The following is a 27,817-nucleotide window of genomic DNA, read 5'->3' on the forward strand; positions in this document are numbered from 1 at the left end:
TGCCAAATCCAGTGAACAAGCTAGGTCAAAAGCTTTTTGTAGCTCAAGTGTTTTACTTTCTAGTAGACGCTGGCGTATAAATGGAGAGGCAATCCCGCAGATGAAAGCATCACGAATCATTTCTTGGCGGTACAGCTCAGCTGAGGCTGCCTGAAAGTTACAATCTACACTGAGCCTGCGAAGTTCTTGCAGGAATTCGTCAATTGATTCCCCTGGCCCTTGTCGGGCTGTGGCCAGTAGATGTCTAGCATAGACCTCATTTGGGGTCTTCGCATACAGTTTCTTAAGTGCCCGAATCACCTCTTCGTAATTATCCCAGTCATCAACATATTCGAACACTTTTGGGGTCACATAATTGACAAGTATCTTCAATTTAGCAGGAGCATCCACTTTACATTCATCCAGAAAATTCTCAAAAGTACGATACCAATGCTTCCATACCCTGCCAGCTGCTGGTGTATTCGGGTCCAAGTCCAGACGAATAGGTCTAAGGATTTTCTCCATGATGGGTGGTTCCCTGGATCCTTAACTTCCGAGTTTGTCTGAAGGTCTAGTATTTGTCAGTGTAAATACTAAGTTACTTAAATTGATGTAAGAAAAAGGAGACTTACCATCAAGTAACTTTAAAGTAAGCTTTAAGTAACTTATAAACACACTATATACAAGAGAGGTCTTTACCATGCCTCTGGTAGAAGCCTCTTACAATACTGAACAGACCAGTATTTATACCAGTCCAACAGGAAGTGACATATGACAGGAAGTGAGGTATGTACACAGTTCATAGTTCACAGTTCATAGTTCACAGGAAGTGATGACATAACTTCCCGGAAGTTAGCATTTTTATCACACCCCTCATCCCAGGAATCAGTCAGGTGAACCTTCATTGCACTCCCTCTATGGCAAGTAAGGAGACCAAAACTGTACACTATACTCCAGGTGTGGTCTCACCAAGGCCCTATATAATTGCAGTAAGACTTATTTACTCTTATACTCCAATAAAGGCTAACATACCATTTCCTTTCCTAATCATAGGGAGCGTAGGTCAGAGATAAAACTGCAACACTGTAGCTCCAATTCTCTGACCTACAACCCCTGTGAGTGCAGCTTCTTGTTAGGGTCGGGGGTCATTTCACAATGGCTCACAGTGAGCCTGGTGCAGACCAATTGGTGTAGATCAATTTCAAACCCAAAGACTTCCACAGGTTACTCCTTGTTCCCCACTACCCTTCACTCCATCACTGATGGTTTCCTGGGATGCAGTTCTGCAGGTGTCCACAGCCCTCTGGTATCTCCCCCGCCATCAAATGGCCATTCTGCACGCATGATCTTTGACACTGAGCGTCAACAGGTTACTCAACTATGGTGGCTCCTGCTCTCCTTCCTGTGACCCCTGTTGAAAAGTGTACATGTGGACATTGGGTGAGAAACAGAGCTGGGCTCAGGTGTGAGGACCTCCATGGTCAAATAGCCTGCTGATGCTCACTGCCTAGCATTGCACATGAAGAATGGCCATTTACTGGAAGGCTGGCACTCTCTGTGGAATTGTAACCAACACGAGCCAGCGACTAATGGAGAGGACTGGAGAAAATTGGAAAATAAAGGAAAATGATAAACAACTTCTGCATCAATCATTTCAATAATGTATGCTGCTTGGCGCTAACTTCATCTCCTTCCAGGCACTCCTGCCTGTCACTTAACAACACTCTCTGCTCTCTGATTAGGTGTGTGTCACAAAGAATGAGCTGTCAAACACTAATTGAGGACATCAGTCCAAAGGAATCATCACCTACTTTCTCAAAACAGTCTGACCTCCTTTCAGTGCACATTTTATAGACCCACAATATGGGGAACTGATTTTCTGACTTATTTGCAGCTTGTAACGCAATATTATTTCAGACACCTCCAAGACATGCTGGTGTGAATGCACTTTGTAAATCAGAATTTTGATGGTTTTAGGATGTTACTGTAGGCACACTGAAATCTCCCCTGCGTTCACAGCTCTTTCCCCCCCACCCCCCCCCCCCTCCAGCAATTAATGCCTTCCTCTCCTGGAGGTGCTGAATCTGGCTGGGTTACAGTGCCAGCCACCCTTTGCCATCTGCCTGCCAATGGAAAATGCCCACTTATATTCTTCAGCATCTTCAGGAGCAGAGGGAGGAAACCGAAGGGGAAAAGTAAAATCAAAGCAATTCTGGAAAGTTACGAAAGTTTAATCAATAGCATCGAGATTACTTCATTCCTTTTTGTTGCTACTTTGTGACATATTGACGTTTCAAACTTTAACAAACAGTGTCCAACAAGATTGTCAAGTCAGTCAGACAAGACAATTGTACCGTAGGTCTCTGAGTCTCCTGCCCTATCAGCTGCTCAGCACAAATCTAAACTGTCAGAGAGCATAAAAGTACAGTACAGGTAATGCATTCCCACTGTTAGCAGCATGTAATTGCTTTGTGTTGTAAGTGAATTGCACATTACATTGGCAACCTGACGGAGGCTACTGGATCAATTTAACCCCTGATTTTGACAATAATTATTTAAAAGGGAGAATTGATTTCGATTTATATGGCACCTTATCCTGTGTCTCAGTGATTCCCAAAGCATTTTACAGATAAGTCCTACTTTTGAAAGGCTCCTTAAGAAGGAACAAGGTATAATTTTTTAATACAAAAGCGAAATACTGCAGATGCTGGAACTCTGAACTAAAAACAGAAAATGCTGGGCACACTCAGCCGGTCAGGCAGCATCTGTGGAGAGAGAGAGAGAGTGTTAACGTTTCAGGTCGATGACCCTTCGTTGATTTTTTGAATGACAAGATTTCAACTCCTATTTCAGCAACCAAAGTGGGCGGGATGGGAATTCCTATTGGTGATTCCAATGACATTCCTGGATTCGAAGGAGGAAGAGCAGTTCTTGAGGGGAAAGGAAAGGCAGATGCAGTTGTGCCTCATGCCTCATGCAGGTCATTATCACATTGCTGTTTGTGGGAGCTTGCTGTGCGCAAATTGGCTGCTGCGTTTCCCACATTACAACAGTGACTACACTTCAAAAAAGTACTTCATTGGCTGTAAAGCGCTTTGGGATGTCCGGTGGTCGTGAAAGGCGCTATAGGAATGCAAGTCTTTCCTTTTCCTCACCTACATTAACTCGCCCAGAAAGTGCTTTCTGGATATGTCAGAGGAGAACTGTCTTCATGCCTCCACATCACAAAGATGACCACCATATAGCTTGGAGACTGACCAGCGACTGGTACCCCAGGGAAGGCTCTTCTTGCACGTCGCAGTGTCGCAACTGAATTAACCTTTTCAGCCACCAGATCCTTTCAAGGCACCACCAGTGACATCTGCCAAAACAGCTGGTTGTTCGCAGCTGTGCCATGCTAGTGACAGTGGCCTTGTTTACAAGGGGCAACACACTCATCGCCTTCCCCCCTGTGGGAATGATGCATTAGCCTGATGGTACAGGACTGTTCCTGGGTGGCAATGTTCCCAGGAATGCAGAGGAACAAAAGTGCCACCCATATACTGTACAGGCTCTGAGGCCAGGTGGGCAATGTGCACTGCTGTCCTCTAGAGGGAGCGTGCCCTGGAGTATCAACGGGGCAACCACCTCACGCAGCAACATGTCCATTTGTCACCATTGTTCCACTCCATCAGTGGCCCAACAGACATCGTTCTGTGCCTCTACATTGGGTTTTCTTTCACTTTATCTTTGCCTACTAAAGAAAGTAGGCGCCTTGGCTGGAGCATCATGACCAGATACATCTTACCACCAACCCCGCCTCCCCCCAGCCATGTAATCTCCTGGGAAAGGCAAAAAAAAAGAGAAAAACCCAGGGTCAGTAAAGGAAACAATACCCTAGAAAATTCCTCTCCGACCCCCTCAGGTGATCAAAACCATTCCAGGAGATCACGTGGACCAAGTTTTATCGGTAAAAACTACTTAATACTTCCTATATTACAGAGGATTACATCGGATATACGGCACAGAAACAGGCCATTCGGCCCAACCAGTCCATGCCGGTGTTTATGCTCCACTCGAGCCTCCTCCCGTCTTTCCTCATCTAAATCTATCAACATAACCTTCTATTCCCTTCTCCCTCATATGTTTGTCTAGCCCCCCCTTAAATGCATCGATACTATTCGTCTCAACCACTGCCTGTGGTAGCGAGTTCCACATTCTCACCACTCTCTGGGTAAAGAAATTTCTTCTGAATTCCCTACAACAACAACAACAACTTGTATTTATATAGCGCCTTTAACGTAGTAAAACATCCCAGGGCACTGCACAGGAGTATTTTAAGACAAAAAATTTGACACTGACCCACATAAGGATAAATTAGTGCAGATGACCAATAGCTTGGTCAAAGAGGTAGGTTTTAAGGAGCGTCTTAAAGGAGGAGAGAGAGGTAGCGAGGCGGACAGGTTTAGGCAGGGAATTCCAGAGCTTAGGGCTTAGGAGACTATCTTATATTGATGGCATCTAGTTATGCTCCTCCCCAGAAGTGGAAACATTCTCTCTGTATCCACTCTATCAAAACCTTTCATAATTTTATAGACCTCTATTAGGTCATCCCTCAGCCGCCTTTTTCATATGAGGTGACCTCTGCCCCAGTCAAGAAGCAGTCTACCTCTCTCTTTGGAGGCACAGAGAGGCAGCTCAGCACCCACCTCACCAGGTCCTCTTCCCTGCATTTATCAATGTGGGTGGTGCCCCGGACAATAACCCTTACCCCTTGACCTGCGGTTCTCAAGTAACTGACTGGGTTGGAAACAGGGCAAATGGTGCATTCTACAAGTCAAAGCATTAACTTAATATGAATTGCAATGCAGAGAATTCTATTCGTTTCACAAGGGACGCTGGCATAAGGGGACAGGATTGACCGGCTCAGTAGGATTCAGAGAAGGGGCATTTTCACTTTAAGAGCGGAGCTTCTTCATGATGTGCGTTTAGCACAAACTTTATTCCTCCCCGCTGTCTCTCCACTCCTCCTGCCCTATGCAAATGAACATGAGCTGGGATTCCTGAATCCCACCAGGCTCCGAGGAAACCTTGGAAACGCGGGGAGAAGAGGAGAGAAAGAGGGGAGGAAAAAAAATAGCAAACGGGAATTGGGCAATAGGGTTGCGGAGTGGATTGAAGTAGGTTTGGATGGGAGACAATATCACACACACACACCAACAAAAACCCCACAAGGATTATCAACACAACTTGTTCGGGAGAGGCGAGGCGAGGCTGACAACTCCCAGTTCTCTCTGTCCGACTAAGTGTGTCTTTAGAACATCTCAAAGTGACACAGAATGCGCCTGGAATTTAGCAATTGGATGTTTGGGCTGCTGACTATCCTGGCAATCCTTCTGATTCTGGCAGATATTTCCGAAGTGGAGATGGAATTCGGGTAAGTGTGTTCATATATTTATTGGCGATGTGCTTTTTTTTCCAGATGTCACTTCAGCCTGTAATTTTTTTATTTAAGGGTGCAGTTTCAGTCCTGGTTAAATCTCACATTTCTTTTGTCTGCTGTTACATGCCGGCTGGTTTCTGTGACTTTATTGAATGGTTTCCCCCTCCCCTCTCTCGATAGCGGGGAAAGAGCCTGACTGTTGCTGCCTGTTCTTATTCTGTAGCTTTTTTTAAAAAAAAAAGCTGAGAAGTAAAACGATTTTGCGGCAGTCAGAATCTGTCCCCATCCCACACAAGCCTCTTGGTCAGTGGCCCATTTGCCGGTGACCATCCATCAATTGTCGCCCACTGTCGCTGTCCTTTTGCAATTTTGTCTCCTCTCTCTCTCTCACTATCTCTCTCTCCCTTCATTCTCTGCCTCCCCTCCATTCTCTTTGTTTGATTTCTTCTCCTTATTCTCCTCCCTTTGTTTCTCTTTGTTTCATACTCTCATTATTCCATGTAAATCTCTCTCTCATTAACTGCCTCTTGTTTTTTTGTATGTTTGTCTCTCTCTCTCTCTGTCTCTGTTTGACTTTGTCTTCTGTCCCTTTCTGTGTCTCTTTATCTGTCTTCTCTTGCTCTCTCTCCTCTCTACCTTCTGTCTGTTTCTGCCTCTATCTCCCTCTCAGTCTTTGTTTGACTGTCTGTCTTTCTGTCTCTGTCTCTCTCTCTCTCTCTCCTCTCTTTCTGTGTTTTATTCTGTTCTCTGCCTCTATCTCCCACTCTCTGTCTATGTGTCTACCTGTGTGTGTGTGTATTTGTGTCTGTATCTGTCCCCACCTTTATTTGTTTCTGCCCCTACTGATTCTCATCTGTTCCAGTGATTCCCCTATTGCAGTTTACCACCGTCATTGGATGTAACATTGGTTTCACTTTTATATGTAAAATAAAACTGTTCAATGTCACAGTCTGTGTCTATATTTTCATGCTTGCAATCTGATCTGTGTAACCTCATAACACATTACAGCAGGACATTCGATCATGGACGAGAGTAAGTGCCTCTGAACATCACAAAAATAATTACACTCATCTGATTGTCCCTTCCTACTTGAAAGTATTTTCATGTTATTTATTGTTAATTAGTGCTAGAGCTTTTGATCTCATTGTAAAGTGGACATGGCACAGCTGAGGGCTCCAGCCTCGGTTTTACTTTGCAATTAGGAAGGATTTACCTGTGAAAATTATTGTAAAAGGTTGTGTCCAGCACGTTCTAGGCTTTTTCACATTGTATTAATGGTCTGTCTTCTGTCCTTTCCAAATGTCTCCACGGCCTTGCCCCACCCTCTCCGAATGATTTTCTCCAGCCTTATGTCTCAGCCTACATTCTCCCTCCCACCCCCGACTCTGGATTATTGCTTGTTCCCCATTTCCTCCACTGATCTTCAGTCACGGTGCCTCCGCGCTCTCCCGTCTTTCGGATGAGATGTTAAAACCGAGGCCCCGTCTGCCCCCTCAGGTGGACGCACAAGATCCCATGGCCACTATTTCGAAGAAGAGCAGGGGAGCTCTCTCCCCAGCCAATATTTATCCCTCAACCAACATCACTAAAACAGATTATCGGGTCATTGTCACTTTGCTGTTTGTGGAAGCTTGCTGTGCGCAAATTGGCTGCCGTGTTTCCTACAACAGTGACTACGCTTCAAAAAGTACTTAATTGGTTGTAAAGCAATTTGGGACATCCTGAGGTCATGAAAGGTGCTGTATAAATGCAAGTCTTCTTTTTCCTTTTTAAATCACATCACACTACTGTCTCAAAATCCTCGTAAAATCCCATCTCTTTGAACATCAGTTTGGCTCCCTGCCCAACCTTCACATTATCTGCTTAGCACCTTCAGCTCCACCTCAGAAAGTGCTCCGAGATATTTCCCTGCTCCCCACATTCCACCCTACGTAAACTTGAGGTGATCCAAAACTCGGCCGCCCGTGTCCTAACTCGCACCAAGTCCCGTTCACCCATCACCCCTGTGCTCGCTGACCTACATTGGCTCCCGGTTAAGCAATGCCTCAATTTTAAAATTCTCATCCTTGTTTTCGAATCCTTCCATGGCCTCACCCCTCCCTACCTCTGTAATCTCCTTCAGCCCCACAACCCCCTAAGATATCTGCGCTCCTCGAATTCTGGCCTCTCGAGCATCCCTGATTTTAATCGCTCCACCATTGGTGGCCGTGCCTTCTGTTGCCCAGGCCCTAATCTCTGGAATTCCCTCCCTCAACCTCTCCGCCTCGCTACCTCTCTTTCCTCCTTTAAGACGCTCCTTAAAACCTACCTCTTTGACCAAGCTTTTGGTCACCTGCCCATATTTCTCCTTATGTGGCTCGGTGTCAAATTTTCTTTGATAACGCTCCTGTGCAGTGCCTTGGGACGATTTACTATGTTAAAGACGCTATATAAATACAATTTGTTGTTGTTGCTGTTGTGTGATGAGAATGGAGGTGCTTGTTTTTGTCTCCCTGGGGTTGCCACCTGCCTGATTGTGGAACAGACTCACCAGAAATTTCTTAACAGAAACTGCACGCTAAAAAAAAAAATCTGTTTTTCTACCGTACACCTAGGAAGCTGGCAGCTGATGCCACTAATACAGCTGGGCACAGCAGGTGGGCACTGATGTCTCCTCATCTGCCCTGACCCCGTCCATTCTCATTGTTTTAATCAGCCTGTCTTCGATTCATTCACTGTTATCACTGACAGTTTAACCTGCGCAGGTTAACAAGGCTGCTTTTGCCAGCTGATCCAGTGGCTCGTTTGGTAAATGCACTGCCCGGGTGCGGTACTGAGCCAGGCGGAGTGGGCAAGTCCCAGGTTCAATCTCCCGCTTGGTGCCCATTTCAGCCGGGGCATCAGCGGCAGTTCAGTACGCAGCATCTCCAGCCCTAATACATTTAAGAAATTCCACTGTGCAGCAGTCACGAAGCAACATAGACAAAGGTCCTGCGAGTATTACAGCCACACACCCTACTGCATGGGAGCTTAATGCAGGGCTGGGAGACCCAGAAGAAGTGAAGAAATGTGACACGTTTGTAAAGGCGTTCTTATGTTGACATTATGGTGTCAGGAAAGTAACACTTAAGTACAATAATGCAATCCGCAAGCATTGCAGCTCACAGGAGCTCTGTTTGGGTGTGTTAGAGCATGATAGGGATAGAGGCCTTTGGTGCTGCCTCTGAATGCAACTCTCAGAATCTGGAGAACGTTGGGTCCCAGGTGTTGTTGAAGGTGCTGGGGACAGGGCGGGGCAGGTCTTTACCTCCTTTTATATTGGCGATGGCAGGAGTACAGCATGTGTGCAGAGCTGGCACATTATGACTATAAAACCTCCACTTGTTTAGCCTCATTTGAAGCTATCTGCCTTGGTGAGACCACACCTGGAGTACTGTGTGCAGTTTTGGTCTCCTTACCTAAGAAAGGATATACTTGCCATAGAGGGAGTGCAGCGAAGGTTCACCTGACTGATTCCTGGGATGGCAGGACTGTCGTATGAGGAGAGATTGGGTCGACTAGGCCTGTATTCACTAGAGTTTAGAAGAATGAGAGGGGATCTCATTGAAACGTATAAAATTCTGACAGGGCTAGACAGACTGGATGCAAGGAGGATGTTTTCCCTGGCTGGCGGGTCTAGAACGAGGAGTCACAGTCTCAGGATACGGGGTAGGACATTTAGGACTGAGATGAGGAGAAATTTCTTCACTCGGAGGGTGGTGAACCTGTGGAATTCTCTACCACAGAAGGCTGTGGAGGCCAAGTCACTGAATATATTTAAGAAGGAGATAGATAGATTTTTAGACATAAAAGGCATCAAGGGGTATGGGGAGAGAGCGGGAATATGGTATTGAGATAGAGGATCAGCCATGATCATATTGAATGGTGGAGCAGGCTCGAAGGGCCGAATGGCCAACTCCTGGTCCTATTTTTCTATGTCTTCTATGTTTTTTCTAATTTAGCTCGTTCATCATGCCTACTGTACACCCAGGAAGGTGGCAGCTGGTGCCACTTGTACAGCTGGGCAGAGCGGGTGAGAATGGTTGCCTTCTCACCCACCCTGACCACTTCCACTCAGTCTGTTTCATCTTCTGACTTCAGTCTTCCTCTCTGCTCCTGATTCACTCACTGTCAGCACCGACAGTTGCACTTTACGCAGGCTAACAGTGCAGACATACCGCAGTTACAGGGCTGCCGGAGAGAGTAAGACTGTCATCGGGTCCAACACTGTAACTTTGGTATTGCCGTCGGAGGCAGCAGAACCCCCCCCACCCCCCGCAGGAAGGGGTCTCACTGGATACCATCAGCAGCAAAGGAAAATGGCTGCTGCATCTGGCACTTGTGCCAACTCCGCCATCTTGGTCCTGGCAACATTGAAGAAGGCCCAGGCCAGATTGAAAAATGTCACGGTTGCCTAAAAGTTGTGTTTGTGACCTCTTATTGACTACCCGTGCCCAAAATCTTGCACGTGTACCATCGTTCAAAACCCCTTTACCTCATTATCATCGGTCTGCTCTCCTTCAAGAGTCTCATCTATTTCTTTGACTTGTCTCCTTCTCTCCCCATTGTAAAATGCCCTGAGATGTTCTTCTTCATGAGGAGAGGCACAGAAATGCAAGTTATTGTTGACTATTGATCCTGTCATTTTCTCCTCTTCCTGTGGGATAGTGACTGCCCTTTCACTTTGCCAACCATCCACCATGGAACAATTATAATCAAGAACCTTAAAAAAAAATCACCAAAAAACTGACCAACAGCCTCAAAAAACAGCCCTGAATATAGGCCTATGACATGTGGCTACACTGAAATGTGGTGGGTCACAGACTCGTCATCACTTAAGCTGTAGGTGTACCCAACATTCCAGCACTTGATTGGGTATATCCTTCATTTCTTGTAGAAGGATTGTGGCTTATTGTGGTATGTATTGATACTCTCTGTTGCTAAATATGATCAGTAAATTATTTGTACAGTTGTCATTGTGATACTGTAGCGATACCACCGAATGTCTCTTACTGTACATAATTCCCTTTAACGAAGTTTATGTGGAGTTTGCATGTACGGGGCGTTGCCCCTTTAAGAGCACGGGCAAACGCGATGACGTCACGACGCAAACCTCGGGACTGCCCAGGCAGTCCTCGTGGCGTCCCCGTTGGGTGAAGACCTGCTCCATGGCTTTCCTGCATCGATCTTTGCTGTTTTCTGGAATTTGTCAAATCCAACATTAAAGACCTGTTTGATTGTTCTCCTGAGTCGACCTCAGTTATTAGTTAGGAATACATCAATTCCTACAATACAAAAATACTCTCCCCACCCCCTCCACCCCACCCTCACCATCCCAGTTCACAGAGGGAGTTTTTACCTCCTTCCCTAATTCCAACCTGGCACTCTTTTCCCCCACTTAGTGCCCACATTCTTCACCACCTTTTCCTTCCCCCTGTTTCAAGCTGGCCATCATTTCCCACCTTCTAATTGAATGATCTCATTGAATGGTGGAACAGGCTCGAGGGGCTGTTCCTATGTTCGAGTTCCATCTGGCACTCCTCCCTTCTAACCCAGTTAAAACTCGCATTCTTTCCCCCTTCCCCCAATTCAGGCTGGCACTTTTCTCCCACCCTGATTCTTCCACCTCAAGCTGAAATTCTTCTCCCCCCCACCCCCCGCCCCCCCCCCCATCTCAGTTCTTGCTGGCACTCCCTTATTCTCCCTCAAAAATGGTGTTCCCCAATTATCCTCTCAACCTGCCTCTGTTCCAAGGGATTGAATGTTACTGCACATGCTCAGTGAATGTTTAAGATCCCGTGGCAATGTTTGAAGATGAGCAGGGAGTTCTCTTGGTGGCCTGTTTGTGGAATGTTACTGTGTGCAAAATGGCTCCAGCATTTACCTATATGATAACAGTCTCTATATCTCAAAAGTAGTTCATTGTTGGGTCGCTTCCTCGATCAGAGAGGAACTGTTGTCCTTAATGGCAAAATCAATAGGATCTTGCAAAACGAATTATGCGGATTCCCATTCATAGTGTGCAGTGGTTTCCAGTCCCCTTGAGCAGCAGCAGTAGGTAGCAGTCAGCGTGAACACTGAGGGGCAGAGCTGAGCCTGGCACTAAGGGGGCAAAGCCAGGAGTGGTGCTGATTTTTGCCTGCAAGTGCGCTGACTTTACTGCTTGGCTTTTAAGCTTCACCTTATTCTCCTTCCATTAAGGTTTGTTACTTTAATACTTTTTCCCCCAGGCTGGATTACAGCTGGCGACTGAAACTTAGAGGTTGAGTAGTATTAGCAACAAGGGCAGTAAAGCGTTTGTATGACAATCCCCTCTGCTGTTTTATCTGAGGCAGTAACCTAGCGTTAAAGTAGCAAATGGAAGAATTTGATACAGACCTGTTAGCATGGTTTTTATTAATATCGCACAGGGTAATTTTTTTAAATAGTCAAAATTAACACAGAATTTCTTCAAAAATAAACACTGAAGACCGGAACCACAATAATTCTAGTTACCCTTCACATTAGTAACCTCTCTCTAAGATGTTTCAGATGAATTATTAACCCTTATACTCCCGGCAGGTCCAAGGTAATGCCTGTCTCGGTTGTCTAATTCTTTTTTTACATATTCAGTCCATTCACTCTGACACTGAAACAGACAGTGCCCATTTTGGGGTTCCACTTTGATTGACCTGGCCTCACTAAGCCTGCACGGTTGAGAAATGCCCGCCCCATCATTCCCGATAGGAAGGGGGCCTTTTTATTGAGCGACCCAGGTAAAGAGCCAAGCGCCATATTACAGGGCACCCACCTGGGTTGAATAGAGTTGGAGAGAAGGCACAGTGAGCAAGAAGCTTACACCACACCGATTGGGTAACACCACACTTGAGGCTTAAGAGCAGGTAGACCGAGGGAGGTCAGGATTGGTGCAGATTTGAGGTCTTGAGAAAGAATGAGTTAGAGGAGGAGCTGGTGCAAAGAGTCTTGATTAAATGGGGAGAAGGAAGAGCCTGTGAGATGTTACTCTTGCAGCTGTAAGGGAACAAGATAGGAGGATTCAGAGGAACAATGACCTTAGTAATATTGATAAAATAGAGACAAGAAAAGCTTGACAAATGGAGAAAGGTTAGAGATCAGAGGTGAGAGAAAGATTAAACAATCAGTTTGTTGTGAGTGAGACAGCGTGAGATGTGAATATATATTCCTTTCTTCCTGCAGGTTTTCAGAAGGAAGGAGGGCCATGAAGCCAGCCAAGAATACTCTTCAGGACAAATGTTGTAGGTATGTAAGTTGTGAGCATTTCCTCTTTTTATTAGGACAATGTGATTCGTAACCTTTTTAGGGAAGGCCGCAATCCCAACCGCTGTCTTGCTTGAGGGTGACGCTCAGGTTTTCTGCAATGTACTGCACCGTGAGTGATGGACCACGGGTCTTCCCACATATGAGCTCCCAATTTCAATCACATCACTGTGGGCAGTTGCTAAGTGTAGACCAGACATTTCCCCACAAGAAAAGAATAGAGTCATAGAGTTATACAGCACAGAAAGAGGCCCTTCGGCCCATCATGTCCGCGCCGGCCATCAAGCCCTGTCTATTTTAATCCCATTTTCCAGCACTTGGTCCATAGCCTTGTATGCTATGGCGTTTCAAGTGCTCATCTAAATGCTTCTTGACTGTTGTGAGGGTTCCTGCCTCTACCACCCTTTCAAGCAGTGAGTTCCAGATTCCAACCACCCTCTGGGTGAAAAAGTTTTTCTCAAATCCCCTCTAAACCTCCTGCCCCTTACCTTAAAACTATGCCCCCTGGTAATTGACCCCTCTACTAAGGGGAAACGTTCCTTTCTATCTACCCTATCTGTGCCCCTCATAATTTTGTACACCTCAATCAGGTCCCCCCTGAGCTTTCTCTGCTGTAAGGAAAACAACCCCAGCCTGTCCAGTCTCTCTTCATAGCTGAAGCTCTCCAGCCCAGGTAACATCCTGGTGAATCTCCTCTGCACCCTCTCCAATGCAATCACATCCCTCCTAATGTGCGGCGACCAGAACTACACACAGTATTCCAGCTGTGGCCTAACTAGCGTTTTGTACAGCTCCATCATAACCTCCCTGCTCTTATATTCTATGCCTCGGCTAATGAAGGCAAGTATCCCATATGCCTTTTTAACCACCTAAGCCAGAGCATAGGGCCAATAATTCTATTTTAATAGGGCTCCTGCTTCCTAATGACATTCCCTTGGAGAGCAAGGAGATGGAGAGCAAGAAAAAGGAGGGGGAACAACACAAAATCACAACTTGATCGTCTCAACATCCCAAAGCCAAGAAAGTCATGAACAGAGGCTCCAGAGACAACAATAACAGATAGTCTGCCGAGGGTCAGCGGTGGAGAGATAGGCCACAAATGGATTAAAAAAACCATAACGTGTGGATGATCCAGTCAGCAGCCCCATGGGTAAGACAAAGCAAAGGAGCCCAAGTTTACTTAAACTGATTTCATCAGCTTATTTGATTTAGTTCTTTCAAGCGTTGGTACTTAGTTTAATTCTTCATAAGATCTTAATGAGAAACAAGTGAAAAATAGGAAGTTAGAAGGAAATTCGGTCGAACTTTAGTTGTGGAATAAGTGATCAGGGAAGGACGTTGAAGGGGACAGCACAAGTGGGCTCAAGAGCAATTCGATGTGTTTCTGGGGAGACAATGGACTGAGGGGTATGGCGAGAAGCTGGGTAGATGGGGTTGATCTACTGCATTAGGTGCAGTTGAGTGGTGCAGAGGGTTAGACACTGGCCTTGTACTCCAGTGAACTGTACTTAAATCCAGCCCAGAATGATGGATTGAAAGCTTGCTGTCTATCTGCTGGCTGCAAGCATCTGACATTAAGTGAATTTGTGTAGTTTTACTTCAGTTCCTACTGGTCATAGTACTTTTCCCAAATTGGCTGTAATTTAGGATGCAACCTAAGTTCATGCCAACAGTTACTGCACTTCAAAAATAATCAGTTGTGTAAAGCTCTTTTAGATGTTCCAATGTGAGAAGTTGCTGCATAAATGTAAATATTTCGTTATTCGACACTAGATTGGTAATCTCGCAGGCTTGAGGTGAGCTGGTGTGGGAAATGGAGGAATATCACACTAGAGTGATGATCTGAGGTCGAAGATGACACCCATTGTTGGGACAGAGTAGAGGAGCTTTACTCTGCATCGAACCTGTGCTAATAGAAACATAGAAACATAGAAGATAGGAGCAGGAGTAGGCCATTCGGCCCCTCGAGCCTGCTCCGCCATTCAATGAGATCATGGCTGATCATCCAAACTCAGTGCCCTGTCCCTGCCTTCTCCCCGTATCCCTTGATCCCTTTAGCCTTAATGCTGAAACCAGTTGCCTAAAATGGAAAGTGTTCCATTCCCCAGCTCTAACATCCCTTAACTTGATGAGTGAATAATTGCCTAAAAAAGAAACAAAAAGAAACAGTAAGACTTGCATTTATATAGCGCCTTTCGCAACCACCGGACGTCCCAAAGCGCTTTACAGCCAATGAAGTACTTTTTGACCAGCGCGGCCCAGGACCACTTTCAAACCGACACCTCAGTCTTGCTTCTGGTGACGGTTCCATTCTGCCGTTTGTTTTCCCCCCCCCCCCCCTTTTCATTTTCTCTCCTTAGGGCACTGACTCTTGCCGGGGAATGGGTTCCACAGGCACCGCCCGTCCTCTGGTACCTCCCTCGAGTGACCATTTATTCGTGCAAGTGTCAGTGGGCTGTTTTACCAAGGGGAGCATCGCAGCCGGGCCTGTTCCTGCCTTAACCCAACACGCGCACTTTCTAGCGGAGGGGGGGGGGGGTCACTGAATTGACAGAGTAGCAATCCTGGATGATTTGGGTTTTTTTTTTAGGCTCATCCTTATCCAGGATTCAGCCAATATCCTGTACAAGAATTGGGTTGAATTGTTGTGCTGTGCTTGAATTTCCTGTTCCTGGAGCAAGTAAAACCAGTCCTGCACGCGCTTGTTCGGGAAAGAATCACGCTACAGTAGAAACACGAGTGAGTCTGACTTCTGGATTGCATGTCCGCCTGTAATGCACTGTGGAATGATATACAGCCGTGCCTTATAGAACAACCTGCGCTGAAATCCTGGCGCTTAAGATTAAATAGGAGTCGTCGGGCCAGTACAACTATCCCCTGCATTCAGCAGTGAACATCAGAACTATGTCCTTCCATGGCCTCACCCCTCCCTATTTCTGTAATCTCTTCCACCCCTAAAACTGTCAGCTGTGGGTCAGTTAGTCGCACACTCGCCTCTGAGCCTAGAAGGTTGTCGGTTCAAGTCCCGCTCTAGGGACTTGAGCACATAAAGCTAGGCTGACACTCCGAGGGAGTGCTGCACTGTCGGAGGTGCCATCTCTCGGATGAGACATTAAATTGAGGCCCCGTCTGCTCTTTCCGGTGGACATAAAACATCCCATGGCCCTATTTCGAAGAAGAGCAGGGGAGTTCTTCCCAGTGTCCTGGCCCATATTTATCCCTCAGCCAGCATCACTAAAACAGTTTATCTGGTCATTATCACATTGCTGTTTGTGGGAGCTTGCTGTGCACAAATAGCTGCTGCATTTCCCACATTACAACAGTGACTCCACTTCAAATAGTACCTCATTGGCTGTAAAGCGCTTTGAGACGTCTGGTGGTCATGAAAGGCGCTATATAAATGCAAGTCTTTTTTTAACCCTCCGAGATATCTGCGCTCCTCTAATTCTGGCCTCTTGAGCATCCCTGATTATAATCGCTCCACCATTGGCAGCCGTGCCTTCAGCTGCCTGGGTCCTAAGCTCTGAAATTCCCTGCCTAAACCTCTCCGCCTCTCTCTCCTCCTTTAAAACACTCCTTAAAACCTCCCTCTTTGACCAAGCTTAATATCTCCTGATGTGGCTCGGTGTCAAATTTTGTTTGATAATGCTCCTGTGAAGCGCCTTGGGACGTCTTACTGTATTAAAGGCGCTATATAAATGCAGGTTGTTGTTGTTGTGAATGCACTGGCCGGCATGGGACTGAGCCACACAGGCCAGAAAGCTCCAGGTTGACGCCACAGTCTCTGTGCTGAATTAGCTCATCTCGGTCTGAGCAGCAATAGAGACGCTACAATTAGCCTCAGCTTCCTTGGATAAGGGTGAGCAAAAAACAAACAAACCCAACAATCAGCCAGGACTGCTACTCTGCATCACTATTCATTGACCCCCCACCCGCCCCCGCCCCCCGCTAGAAAGTGTGTGACATAAGAAAACTACTAGGCACTTGGTCTAAGCGTTAAACAAAGCTTTAATCAACTGTTTTACAACATGGAGGTCTAGTTGTGTCCTTCACTAGTTCCTGTTAAGAATGTCCTGCGCAAGCTGGGCCTGTGCCCGAGTATTTATACGCTCCCTGGACAGCGCCACCCGCAGGCCGCTCAGTATTATTTCATAAGTCTTTCTATCATGAATGACTGATTCATGTCAGTGTGTGTGTTGGGTTAAGGCAGGAACAGGCCCGGCTGCGATGCTCCGCCCCTTTGAAAAGTAGCCCACTGACACTTGCACGAATAAATGGTCACTCGAGTGAGGTACGGCGGGCGGTGCCTGTGGAACCCGGCAAGAGTCGGCACCCTAAGAAGCGTAGGAGAGAAAAGGAAAAGGGGATAAAACAAACGGCAGAATGGAACCGTCACCAGAAGCAAGACTGACTGAGGTGTCAGTTTCAAAGTTGTCGTGGAAAAGGACACGTCTGGACAGCTGAGATCGTCTCCAGCTGCTGAGTCCATTCATTCGATGGAGCAGAGCCCGTCCGCACACCAGCCTCAGGCTTGCTTTAAATAGCAGTCTATTTCTGGTTAAAGAAACTGGCTCACTGAGGGTAAAGGGCCACAGCGCTTGTCCCTCTCTCGCTTGGTTTGATGTGACTGCTGAGGGCTGGCTAATTTGCAGCTGTGATTTCCTGGATATCTGCTGCAGCGCACCTCAGCAATCCTCGTAATGATCTGAGTTAATTTCCACCCGGGCACTCGGCCCACATCAGGTGATGTTTTTAAGTTGGTACAAATATTGGTTGAAATTTTAAATATAAAGAAAAAGAAAGACTTGCATTTATATCGCGCCGTTCACGACCACCGGACGTCCCAAAGCGCTTTATAGCCAATGAAGTAACTTTTGAAGTGTAGTCACTGTCGTAATGTAGGAAACGCGGCAGCCAATTTTGCGCACAGCAAGCTCCCACAAACAGCAATGTGATACTGACCAGATAATCTGTTTTTAGTGATGTTGATTGAGGGATAAATATTGGGAGAACTCCCCTGCTCTTCTTCGAAATAGTGCTATGGGATCTTTTACATCCACCTGAGAGAGCAGACGGGGCCTCGGTTTAACGTCTCATTATTAAGGAAGTAGTAGCAGGATACTTAGAAAACCATAATACAATCAAGTAGAGTCAACATGATTTTGTGAAAGGGAAATCGTGTTTAACAAATTTACTAGATTTCTTTGAGGATGTAACGAGCAGGGTGGATAAAGGGGAACCAGTAGGTGTAGTGTATTTGGATTTCCAGAAGGCATTCGATAAGGTGCCACATAAAAGGTTACTGCATAAGATAAGCGCGCACGGGGTTGGGGGTAATATATTAGCATGGATAGAGGATTGGCTAACTAACAGAAAACAGAGAGTCGGGATAAATGGGTTATTTTGAGGTTGGCAAACTGTAACTAGTGGGGTGCCACAGGGATCAGTGCTGGGGCCTCAACTATTTACAATCTATATTAATGACTTAGATGAAGGGACCGAGTGTACTGTAGCCAAATTTGCTGACAATACAAAGATAGGTGGGAAAGCAAGTTGTGAGGAGGACAAAAAGAGCCTGCAAAGGGATATAGATAGGTTAAGTGAGTGGGCAAAAGTTTGGCAGATAGAGTATAATGTGGGAAAATGTGAGGTTATTCACTTTGGTAGGAAGGTAAAAAAGCAAAATATTATTTAAATGGAGAGGGACGACAGAATGCTGCGGTACAGAGGGATCTATCTGGGGGTCCTTGTACATGAATCACATAAAGTTAGCATGCAGGTACAGCAAGTAATTAGGAAGGCAAATGGAATGTTGGCCTTTATTGCAAGGGGGATGGAGTATAAAATTAGGGAAGTCTTGCTACAACTGTACAGGGCGTTGGTGAGACCACACCTGGAGTACTGCGTACAGTTTTGGTCTCCTTATTTAAGGAGGGATATACTTGCATTGGAGGCAGTTCAGAGAAGGTTCACTCGGTTGATTCCTGAGATGAGGGAGTTGTCTTATGAGGAAAGGTTGAGCAGGTTGGGCCTATACTCATTGGAGTTTAGAAGAATGAGAGGTGATCTTATTGAAACATATAGGATTCTGAGGGGGCTCGACAGGGTCGATGCTGAGAGGATGTTTCCCCTCATGGGGGAATCTAGAACTAGGGGCACAGTTTCAGAATAAGGGGTCGTCCATTTAAAACAGAAATGAGGAGGAATTTCTTCTCTCAGAGGGTCGTGAATCTTTGGAATTCTCTACCCCAGAGAGCTGTGGAGGCGGAGTCACTGAATATATTCAAGGCGGAGATAGACAGATTTTTGAAAAACAGGGGAGTCAAGGGTTATGGGGAGCGGGCAGGGAAGTGGAGTTGAGGCCAAGATCAGATCAGCCATGATCTTATTGAATGGTGGAACAAGCTCAAGGGGCCGGATGGCCTATTCCTGCTCCTATTTCTTATGTTCTTATGTTCTCATGAAAGATGGCACCTCCGATAGTGCTGCACTCCCTCAATACTGCACTGAGAGTGTCAGCCTAGATATGTGTGCTCAAGTCTCTGGACTGGGGACTTGAACCCACAACCTTCTGACTCGGAGCCGAGGGTCCTACCCACTGAGCTACGGCTGACACTAAGGGGGTGATTTTATCAATGGGGACGTGATGGAGGCGGGACTGCTGCTTGTCGGGTTTTAGTCCCGCCTCCATCGACGTCCAGCCAACCCACGCTATTTTCCCTTGATTGGCCTTGTTAAGCCCGCCCAGCGGGTTTAGCAGGCCAATTAAGGGAAAGCCAGTGACAGAAAACGTCAGCGTATGATGTTTCATCTGTCAAAAATTTTTGACAGATGAATTGTCATCGTTTGACAGCTTTGAGAAGCTGCCAAACACTGACATTCTCTGTTCTTTGGTGAGTCCTTGTATTCAAGACTCACCAAACCTCTTTCCTGAGCAGAAATCAGATGGCTGTTGCATCGGAGAATGGGCAAGCAGCCATTCTGTCATCTCTGCCGTGGAGATGAGGCAGCTCCGCAGCCTAAAGCAATGAAGCCTGGAGGAAGAAGCAAAGGTAAGTAAACTTATTAAAACACTTTAGACTCACCTCACACACTTACCTCTCCACACTTGCACTCATCACTCACCTGCACACCGGACATCTCAGCCCCTCTGACCCCCGCAGACCTATGGCTGGCGAGGTTCGGAGCCCGCACATTAGGGCTCAAAATAGGGATTAGCCAAAAAACTGCCAATTAACTACCTGTTAACAGGCAGTTAATTGGCATTAATCCCCTTCCCGCCTTGAGGAGACGGGACCCGGCGTGAGTCGGGTACCTGACTCCTGGGAGAATGGCACGGAGGCAGGTTGGGGGCGGGATGGGTACCCGCTCCCAGATTCTGCCATTTTCCCGGCAGTCCTGCCTCCATACCCGCCTCCCCAGGACTGGCAAGATCGCCCCCAGAAATGATTTCATACACATGATAACTGGAAAATTAATCTCCGCTCAGAATCCCACTGGCTGGGATTCAAGGAGCACGGCCAATCCAAGGAGCATAGGCAGTGGCCTGCATGCAGGTTGACTGGCTGTACTTGGATGCAGGAAATGGCATGTAGCAAAGGAGGGCCAAAATTTAGTAAGGTTTAACACTTCTAATCACTACCCAGTGATCCTGATGGCAATCTTGGGTGTTTGTGCATACACATGTGTGTGGACATTAGGTGAGAACAGAATCCGACTCAACTGTGATGCCATCTGTGATTGAAGCTTCTTCCAACACTCACCAACTGGATTGACACATGAAGAATGGTCACCTGGGTGTGGTACTGGAGGGCAGCCAGCACCTATGGCACCATATCCCAGCAAAAATCAACGCTATGAGGAAAAAAAAAGAAGGGGGCAATTTTCGTCTCCCCTATTTTTCAGCTTGAATGAGCAGTAATGGATTGAATTTTTTTTTAATGACTTTGCTCCATTTTTGTGCCCTGAGGCCCGATTTTTGAGTAGGCCTCGATCTAGGTGACCCGTGATCCGGGCCAAAACAGGCTGGGTTGCAGAATTCAAATATTTAAATCGGGGTCGGAAGACATGTTTCGGACTTTGGTCCTATCTTGGTCTTCCACGGGACAGGGCGTGCAGTGCGACACAGCATTGAGCAGCCAAACTAGCGGTCCTTAAAGGGACCACTGCAGGCTGCTCCACAAAAGAGAATAAAATCTTCCTGCGATAGCAAAATACTGCGGATGCTGGAAATCCGAAATAACAACAGAAAACGCTGGAAAAACTCAGCAGGCCAGGCAGCATCCGTGGAGAGAGAAACAGAGTTAATGTTTCAGGTCGATGACCCTTCGTTAGAACTAGGTTAGAAAACTGACACACGCACCATGAAACCGAGAAGAAATTCCTTTAGGGTCTAGGTTCTGACGAAGGGTCATCGACCTGAAACGTTAACTCTGTACCTCTCTCCACGGATGCTGCCCTGACCTGCTGAGTTTTTCCAGCGTTGTCTGTTGTTATTTAAAATCTTCCTGCCTTCTGCCAATCCCTCTCGGTCCCTCCCACCCCCCACCCCAGCCTTTAATGACCTCACTCGGCTCCACAGAGAAGCCCCCCTCCCCCTGAATTACCCACACCCCCGAGCTGGCATGCTGTCTGTCAGTGCTGGCTGCTCGCTGTGCATATGAACATGGAGCCCGACTACATAAATGGATCAGGTTCTGCGCCGACACCATCGGGGCGAGTGTATCAGATGCCTGATTTACGCTGTAATCGAAATTCCAAACCCCCCACCCTTGGAACTTTAGTTTGCCGCTGTTGCAAGGCGAAATGCAGATATGACATCTCGGTGCAACAACAACAAAAAAATCTTGTTTCTCTCTCTCGTGCCAGCCAAAGGTTTAGTTCGTGAGCAGTTCGCGGGGAGCAGATCAGATTTCAGGAGTGTGAGAGGCTGCAGGCAGCTCGTTGAATATGTAATTATTCCCGGCAGCGCTACTGCACAGCAGAGCGTCCTGACAGGGTCTGGGTATCACAAGCACACAGCGCTGCTGACAGGTCTGTGCAGAATGTAAACCAGCACCATGCACAGCAGCACCTCGCTGGCAATCAAACCACAAGCTACAAGCAGCACAGATTGACGCTGATCCTCCGTCCAGAAGGTAGACCTCCTACACCTGTCAATCAGTCTGATGCCCTGTCAGGGTATTCACAGACATACTGGTCATACATACCATGTTATTTGCATTCGCCTCTATGTAAAGCTCCTCTCCTCCAGCTATCTGGGTTCCGAAAGAAAAAGATTTGCATTTACAAACCTATTACATAGGTACAACAGAGTCTACAGCACAGAAACAGGCCATTCGGCCCAACTGGTCAATGTCAGCATTTAGGCTCCACACAAGCCTCTTCTCTCTTCATCTAAACCTATCAACATAACCTTCTATTCCTGTCTCCCTCATGTATTTATCGAGCTTCCCCTTAAATGCATCTGTGCTATTCACCTCAACTACTCCCTGTGGTAGTGAGTTCCACATTCTAACCACTCTCTGGGTAAAGAAGTTTCTCCTGATATACATTATTTACATTATTCTTTAACATAGCAACTTATTGCATTTTTTTTATTCGTTCTTGGGGTGTGGGCGTCGCTGGCAAGGCCAGCATTTATTGCCCATCCCTAGTTCCCCTTGAGAAGGTGGTGGTGAGCCGCCTTCTTGAACCGCTGCATTCCGTGCGGTGAATGTGCTCCCACAGTGCTGTTAGGGAGGGAGTTCCAGGATTTTGACCCAGCGAAATGTCTCAACCTCTTTTGGGCAATGTGTTTTATTTTTAAGTGATTGTTGTTATGTGGGGTGGTGGGTGGGGGGTCTAATTTACACTCCCTCCCCCTTCCTGGCAATCCAACCCACGAAGCCCAGTTGCATTAATATGTCAATTGCTGGATTGACCTGTTTGCAATCTTTGGGCTGGTGGTTTGCAAAGGGCTGGTTTTCAGTGCCTCCATGGTTGGGTTAATCCTAAATCAATCCCTACTTCAGTTGACCCTAAAGGAATTTCTTCTCGGTTTCATGGTGCGTGTGTCGGTTTTAGTCACCACAGTGAAAGTTGACCTATTCAGTCACAGTGTGCAGCACTTTGAAATCAATCCTTGTGATTCCCCAGGGGGGGAACGATCACAGACGTCTCATCCAGTGCGCCTCGGCAGAAGGCTGGGAGTAAGGAGAGTGTCCAACCACAAGCAAGACTCCTTGACTTACCGGAATGGAAGCTTAATACAACGCTGACTGCGAGGATAAGGTAATGTTCTGCTGTTCACAACAGGAGATCCTTCCCAACTTCTCGGGTTTGAATACCAGATCTAACAAAGCAAATTAAATACTTTTGCCTGAAAAGCAGTGGGGTTGGCTGAAATGTTGCTTTTCACTTTTTTTGACTCCTCTTCACTTCTCCAAAAGGCACTGATTCATGGGCTAGGCTTCAGTTCCACAGCGATTGGCTGCCCTCCAGTACCTCGGCAAGTGCTCTATTTTTAACTTTTTTAAAAATTCGTTCATGGGTTATGAGCCTCGCTGGCAAGGCCGGGCATTTATTGCCCTTGAACCGCAGAGGGCAGTTAAGAGTCAACCACATTGCTGTGGGTCTGGAGTCACATATCGGCCAGACCGGGTAAGGGCGGCAGATTTCCTTCCCTAAACGACATTAGTGAACCAGATGGGTTTTTACGACAATCCGGTAGTTTCATGGTCACCATTACTGATACTAGCTTTTTAATTCCAGATTTATTTAATTAATTGAATTTAAATATCCCAGCTGCCTGCGTTGGGATTTGAACTCACGTCGCACGGATCATTAATCCAGGCCTCAGTAACATAACCACTATGCTACCGTACCCGATCTGTAAGAAAAAAAGAAAGACTTGCATTTCTATAGCGCCTTTCACAATATCAGGACATCCCAAAGCGCTTTACATTCATTGAAGTACTTTTGAAGTGGAGTCACTGTTGTAATGTAGGAAATGTGGCAGCCAGTTTGTGCACAGCAAGCTCCCACAAACAGTGATGAGGTAATTACCAGATCATCTGATGTTGATGTCCAGGCTGACACTCCAGTGCAGTACTGAGGGAGTGCTGCACTGTCGGAGGTGCCCTCTTTCGGATGAGACATTAAACCGAGGTCCCGTCTGCTCTCAGGTGGACGTAAAAATTCCCATGGCCACTATTTTGAAGAAGAGCAGGGGGAGTTCTCCCCAGTGCCCTGGCCAATATTTATCCCTCAACAGTGACTGCGCTTCAAAGGCACTTCATTGGCTGTAAAGCACTTTGGGATGTCCTGAGGTCATGAGCGGCGCGATAGAAATGCACGTCTTTCTTTCTGATGAATCATCAACTTTACTCTCAATAAATCAGAAATGACCTGGGGATGTTACGCTGCTGATAAGCTAATCATCAGGATCCTTGCGGCCGCTTCCTGCACTAGGCCAACTTTCCTAATCAACACCTCTGTTTTGTAAATGTTGTCATGTTTGCCCATCACCCCTGTGCTCGCTGACCTACACTGGCTCCCAGTCCACCAACGTCTCAAATTTAAATTCTTATCCTAGTGTTCAAATTGTGTTCAAATCCCTCTATGGCCTTTCCCCTCCCTATCTCTGTAACCTCCTCCAGCCCAACAACCCTCCGAGAACTCTGTATTCCTCCAATTCTGGCCTCTTGCACACCCTGATTTCCAATGCCGGCCGTTCCTTCAGCTGCCTAGGCCCTAAACTCAGGCATTCTCTCCCTAAACCTCTCCATGTCTCTCTCCTTTAGGACGCTCCTTAGAACCTACGTCTTTAACCAAGCTTTTAGTCATCTGTCCTAATATCTCCTTATGTGGTTTGCCGTCAAATTTTGTCTGATAACGCTGCTGTGAAGCATGTTGAGATATTTTACTACGTTAAAGGTGCTATATAAATGAAAATTGTTGTTCCTGTTTGGGCATGTCTGTCGGGTTTTTTTTGTGTATGTATGTATGTTATAGTGCTTGTGTTCCCTCTCCATCTCCCGCTGACCAAAGTACATTAAATAGTCCTTACCTCACTTTCCATCCTTTGGTTTGAGTTATGGGTCATTCAGTGCTGTCCCTTTGTAAGATGGAGTGTTTTTTTAAAATTCATTCATGGGCTGTGGGCATCGCTGGCCAGCATTTATTGGCCATCCCTAATTGCCCTTGAGAAGGTGGTGGTGAGCCGCCTTCTTGAACCGCTGCAGTCCGTGTGGTGATACTTATTTGTAGCGGTTTGGTACAACTGAGTGGCTCGCTCGGCCATTTCAGAGGGCAGTTAAGAGTCAACCACATTGCTGTGGGTCTGGAGTCACATATCGGCCAGAACGGGTAAGGACAGCAGATTTCCTTCCCTAAAGGACATTAGTGAACCAGAAGAGTTTTTACGCCAATCCGGCAGTTTCCATGGTCACCAGTACTGATACTAGCTTTTTAATTCCAGATTTATTTAATTAGCTGAATTTAAATTCCCCTGCTAGGTGGTGGGATGATGAACTCATGTCTCCAGATCATTAGTCCGGGCCAATGGATTTACTAGTCCAGTAACATAACCACCATGCTACCATTCCCGAGTGTGAACTGGACAAAGTAGTGACTCCAGGTGCAAACATTTAAATCATTTGAGCTTTCTTTTAATTAGGCTCGAGCTGTGTTTACACTTAACAAATGGAAATGGAGAGGCAGCGACAGTTAATGGTCTAGGGAATTACAATAGGCACAGAATGCCAGTGTTCACAGATTGCTGGCAAGGGTCCTGCCTGCAGCACCACAAGAAAGAAAGGCTTGCATTTCTGTAGCACCTTTCATGACCACCGGACGTCTGAAAGCGCTTTACAGCCAATGAGGTACTTTTGGAGCGTAGTCACTATTATAAAGCGGTAGGAATCACATTAATTGTGGTTCCGCCCACACTTTGCAAAGGATGTGCCAGTCAGGAATCATTGGTGCAGCTGGACCCAGGTCCCGACTGGCTCATTCTCATGGGGGAGCATTTCAACTGGCAAGGCTGGTGAGAGGAAAACCTTGTGCAAATAGGGGATGGGGGTTCAGTATAGCGAAGTGCCACAGCAGTCTGAAATAATAAACTTGAGGGGAGACGTATCTTACGGCAGATAGGAGGGAGAAGGAAGGAATAAGAGAAATAGAAAGAAATAGGGTAGTGAGGAGTATGAATGTGTCGGGGCTGCAGTGTGTATATGCAAATGAGCAAAGCGCTGGAAACAGATTTGGGGAATTGGAGCCACTAAATAGACATAAGGTTGTAGCATTGACGGAACCTTAGATTCAGCAAGACTGAGACTCAGAGCTAACGGCAATTTAGCTAATGAACAGAAAGATGGCTACAGGACAGAAAGCAAAGAGCAGAGCTAAGTGGGGTTTTTTTTTAATTGGCAGGATGTGGGGCATTAGACCCCAAGAATTTATACTGGGACCGCTTTTATATCCCATTTGTATAAATAATTGGGACATAGGCACAAAAGGAATGCTAATGAAGTTTGCTAATGATACCAAAATTAAGGTCACGGTAAACACAGCTTGCAGGAGGGTGTAAACAGACAGGCAGAACAGGCGGCTAGGTGGCAGATGCAGATCAATTACATTACAACAGGGATTACAGTTCAAAAGTACCTCATTGGCTGTAAAGCACTTTAGGACGTCCTAAGGTTGTGAAAAGCACTATAGAAATGCAAGTCTTTCTTTCAATGCAAAAAGTGTGAAAGATTTGCATTTATATAGCGCCTTTCATGACCACCGGGCATCTTAAAGTGCTTTACAGCCAATTAAGTACTTTTTGAAGTGTAGTCGCTATTGTATTGTAGGAAACATGGCAGCAAGCTCCCACAAACAGCAATGTGATAATGACCATGTTAAATCCGTGAATCTTGATGTTTGGTGTCCTTCAATAAATAGACAGAGACTGCAGAGGAACAATCAACAGGTGTTTAACTGGATGAGGGTTACTCTAAAACTAACAGTACAGATCCCTATTCAGGGTTTATATACAGGTGTGGTCACTGCCGGTACTACAGAATACAGGAGCTGTAAAAAGTAGTTCTCCCCTTAAAGGTACATACACTACAATTCCTCCCCTTTTAGATTAACAGTACCATAACATTCATTTAACAATTAACACTTTTAACATGCAACATTAACTGAAAATAGTCCATTTATAAATTCAGTCTTTGGGGCGGCTTCCTGATCCTTTCTGGATAGCGCCTTTCCTGAGTGTCTTGCTCTTGGTGCAGAGGCGATTCTGGCCCCCTGTTGTCGGTTGGTTCATCAGCTTCCGATGCTACTGTTTCTGGGGTAGATGCTACCTGTATGTCGGGTTCATCACCAGGTATGCGAGACATGGGGTTGACTCTTTCCTGTGACTCTAGGATCTGGTCGACATGGCGTCTCACAATGTTCTCCCCAACATCCACTGTGTACATTAGTGGCCCCTGCCATGTGCATATCATTCCTGGTTGCCATTTCTCTGTTCGGTAGTCGCGGGCCAAGACTGGTTGCCCTACATTGAAGCTCCTTGTCGGCTTCTCATTGATGTGCTGGAATTGCTTATTCTCAACATCTCTTCGTACATTTGGTCCGAGCAAATCCAGACGAGATCTCAACCTTCGGTTAAAGAACATCATGGCCGGGGTCTGGTTGGTGACTGCATGTGTCGCATTTCTGTAGGCTAACAGGAAATTGTCCACCTTATGCTGCAGTGGAATGTCGTCATCGCACATGGCCCTTACTGCCTTTTTAAAGGTTTGTACGAACCTCTCAGCCAATCCATTTGTGGCTGGATGATACGGGGCGGATGTGTAATGCCTTACCCCATTCCTTTTCATAAATTTCCGAAACTCTTCGGACACAAACTGTGGTCCGTTATCAGAGCAAATCTGCTCTGGCAAGCCGTTCCTGGCAAATATGGTCCGTAGGACTGCAATCGTTTTCTCCGTGGTGGTGGAGGACATTTTGATCACCTCAGGCCATTTCGAGTGCGCATCCACAGCTATTAAAAACATTGAGTCCATGAATGGACCAGTAAAATCAATATGCACCCGTTGCCATGGAGAGGAGGGCCACTCCCATGGGTGTAGAGGGGCATGTGGT

At 46.4% G+C, this 27,817-nt stretch overlaps 1 protein-coding gene across 2 annotated transcripts in view; it reads left to right on the top strand.

The window, feature by feature from the left end:
• Window positions 1–5,057: 5,057 nt before the first annotated feature.
• The window catches only part of LOC147099967 (alpha-2,8-sialyltransferase 8B-like), a 54,103-nt gene continuing 31,343 nt past the window's right edge, over window positions 5,058–27,817 (top strand). The window contains exons 1-3 of one of the 2 annotated variants that reach the window (XM_085968517.1): window positions 5,058–5,395; window positions 12,617–12,679; window positions 22,835–22,969. In XM_085968517.1, coding sequence (XP_085824643.1) covers window positions 5,298–5,395; window positions 12,617–12,679; window positions 22,835–22,969 — 296 coding nt within the window. In that variant the 5' untranslated portion in view covers window positions 5,058–5,297. The remainder of the gene's footprint in view (window positions 5,396–12,616; window positions 12,680–22,834; window positions 22,970–27,817) is intronic. The other variant, XM_085968516.1, reaches the window with a different exon arrangement.

This window comes from Somniosus microcephalus, chromosome 27 (genome assembly GCF_052327205.1).
Source record: "Somniosus microcephalus isolate GS21.2 chromosome 27, FLI_Smic_1.0, whole genome shotgun sequence".
Classification (NCBI taxonomy): Eukaryota; Metazoa; Chordata; class Chondrichthyes; order Squaliformes; family Somniosidae; genus Somniosus; species Somniosus microcephalus.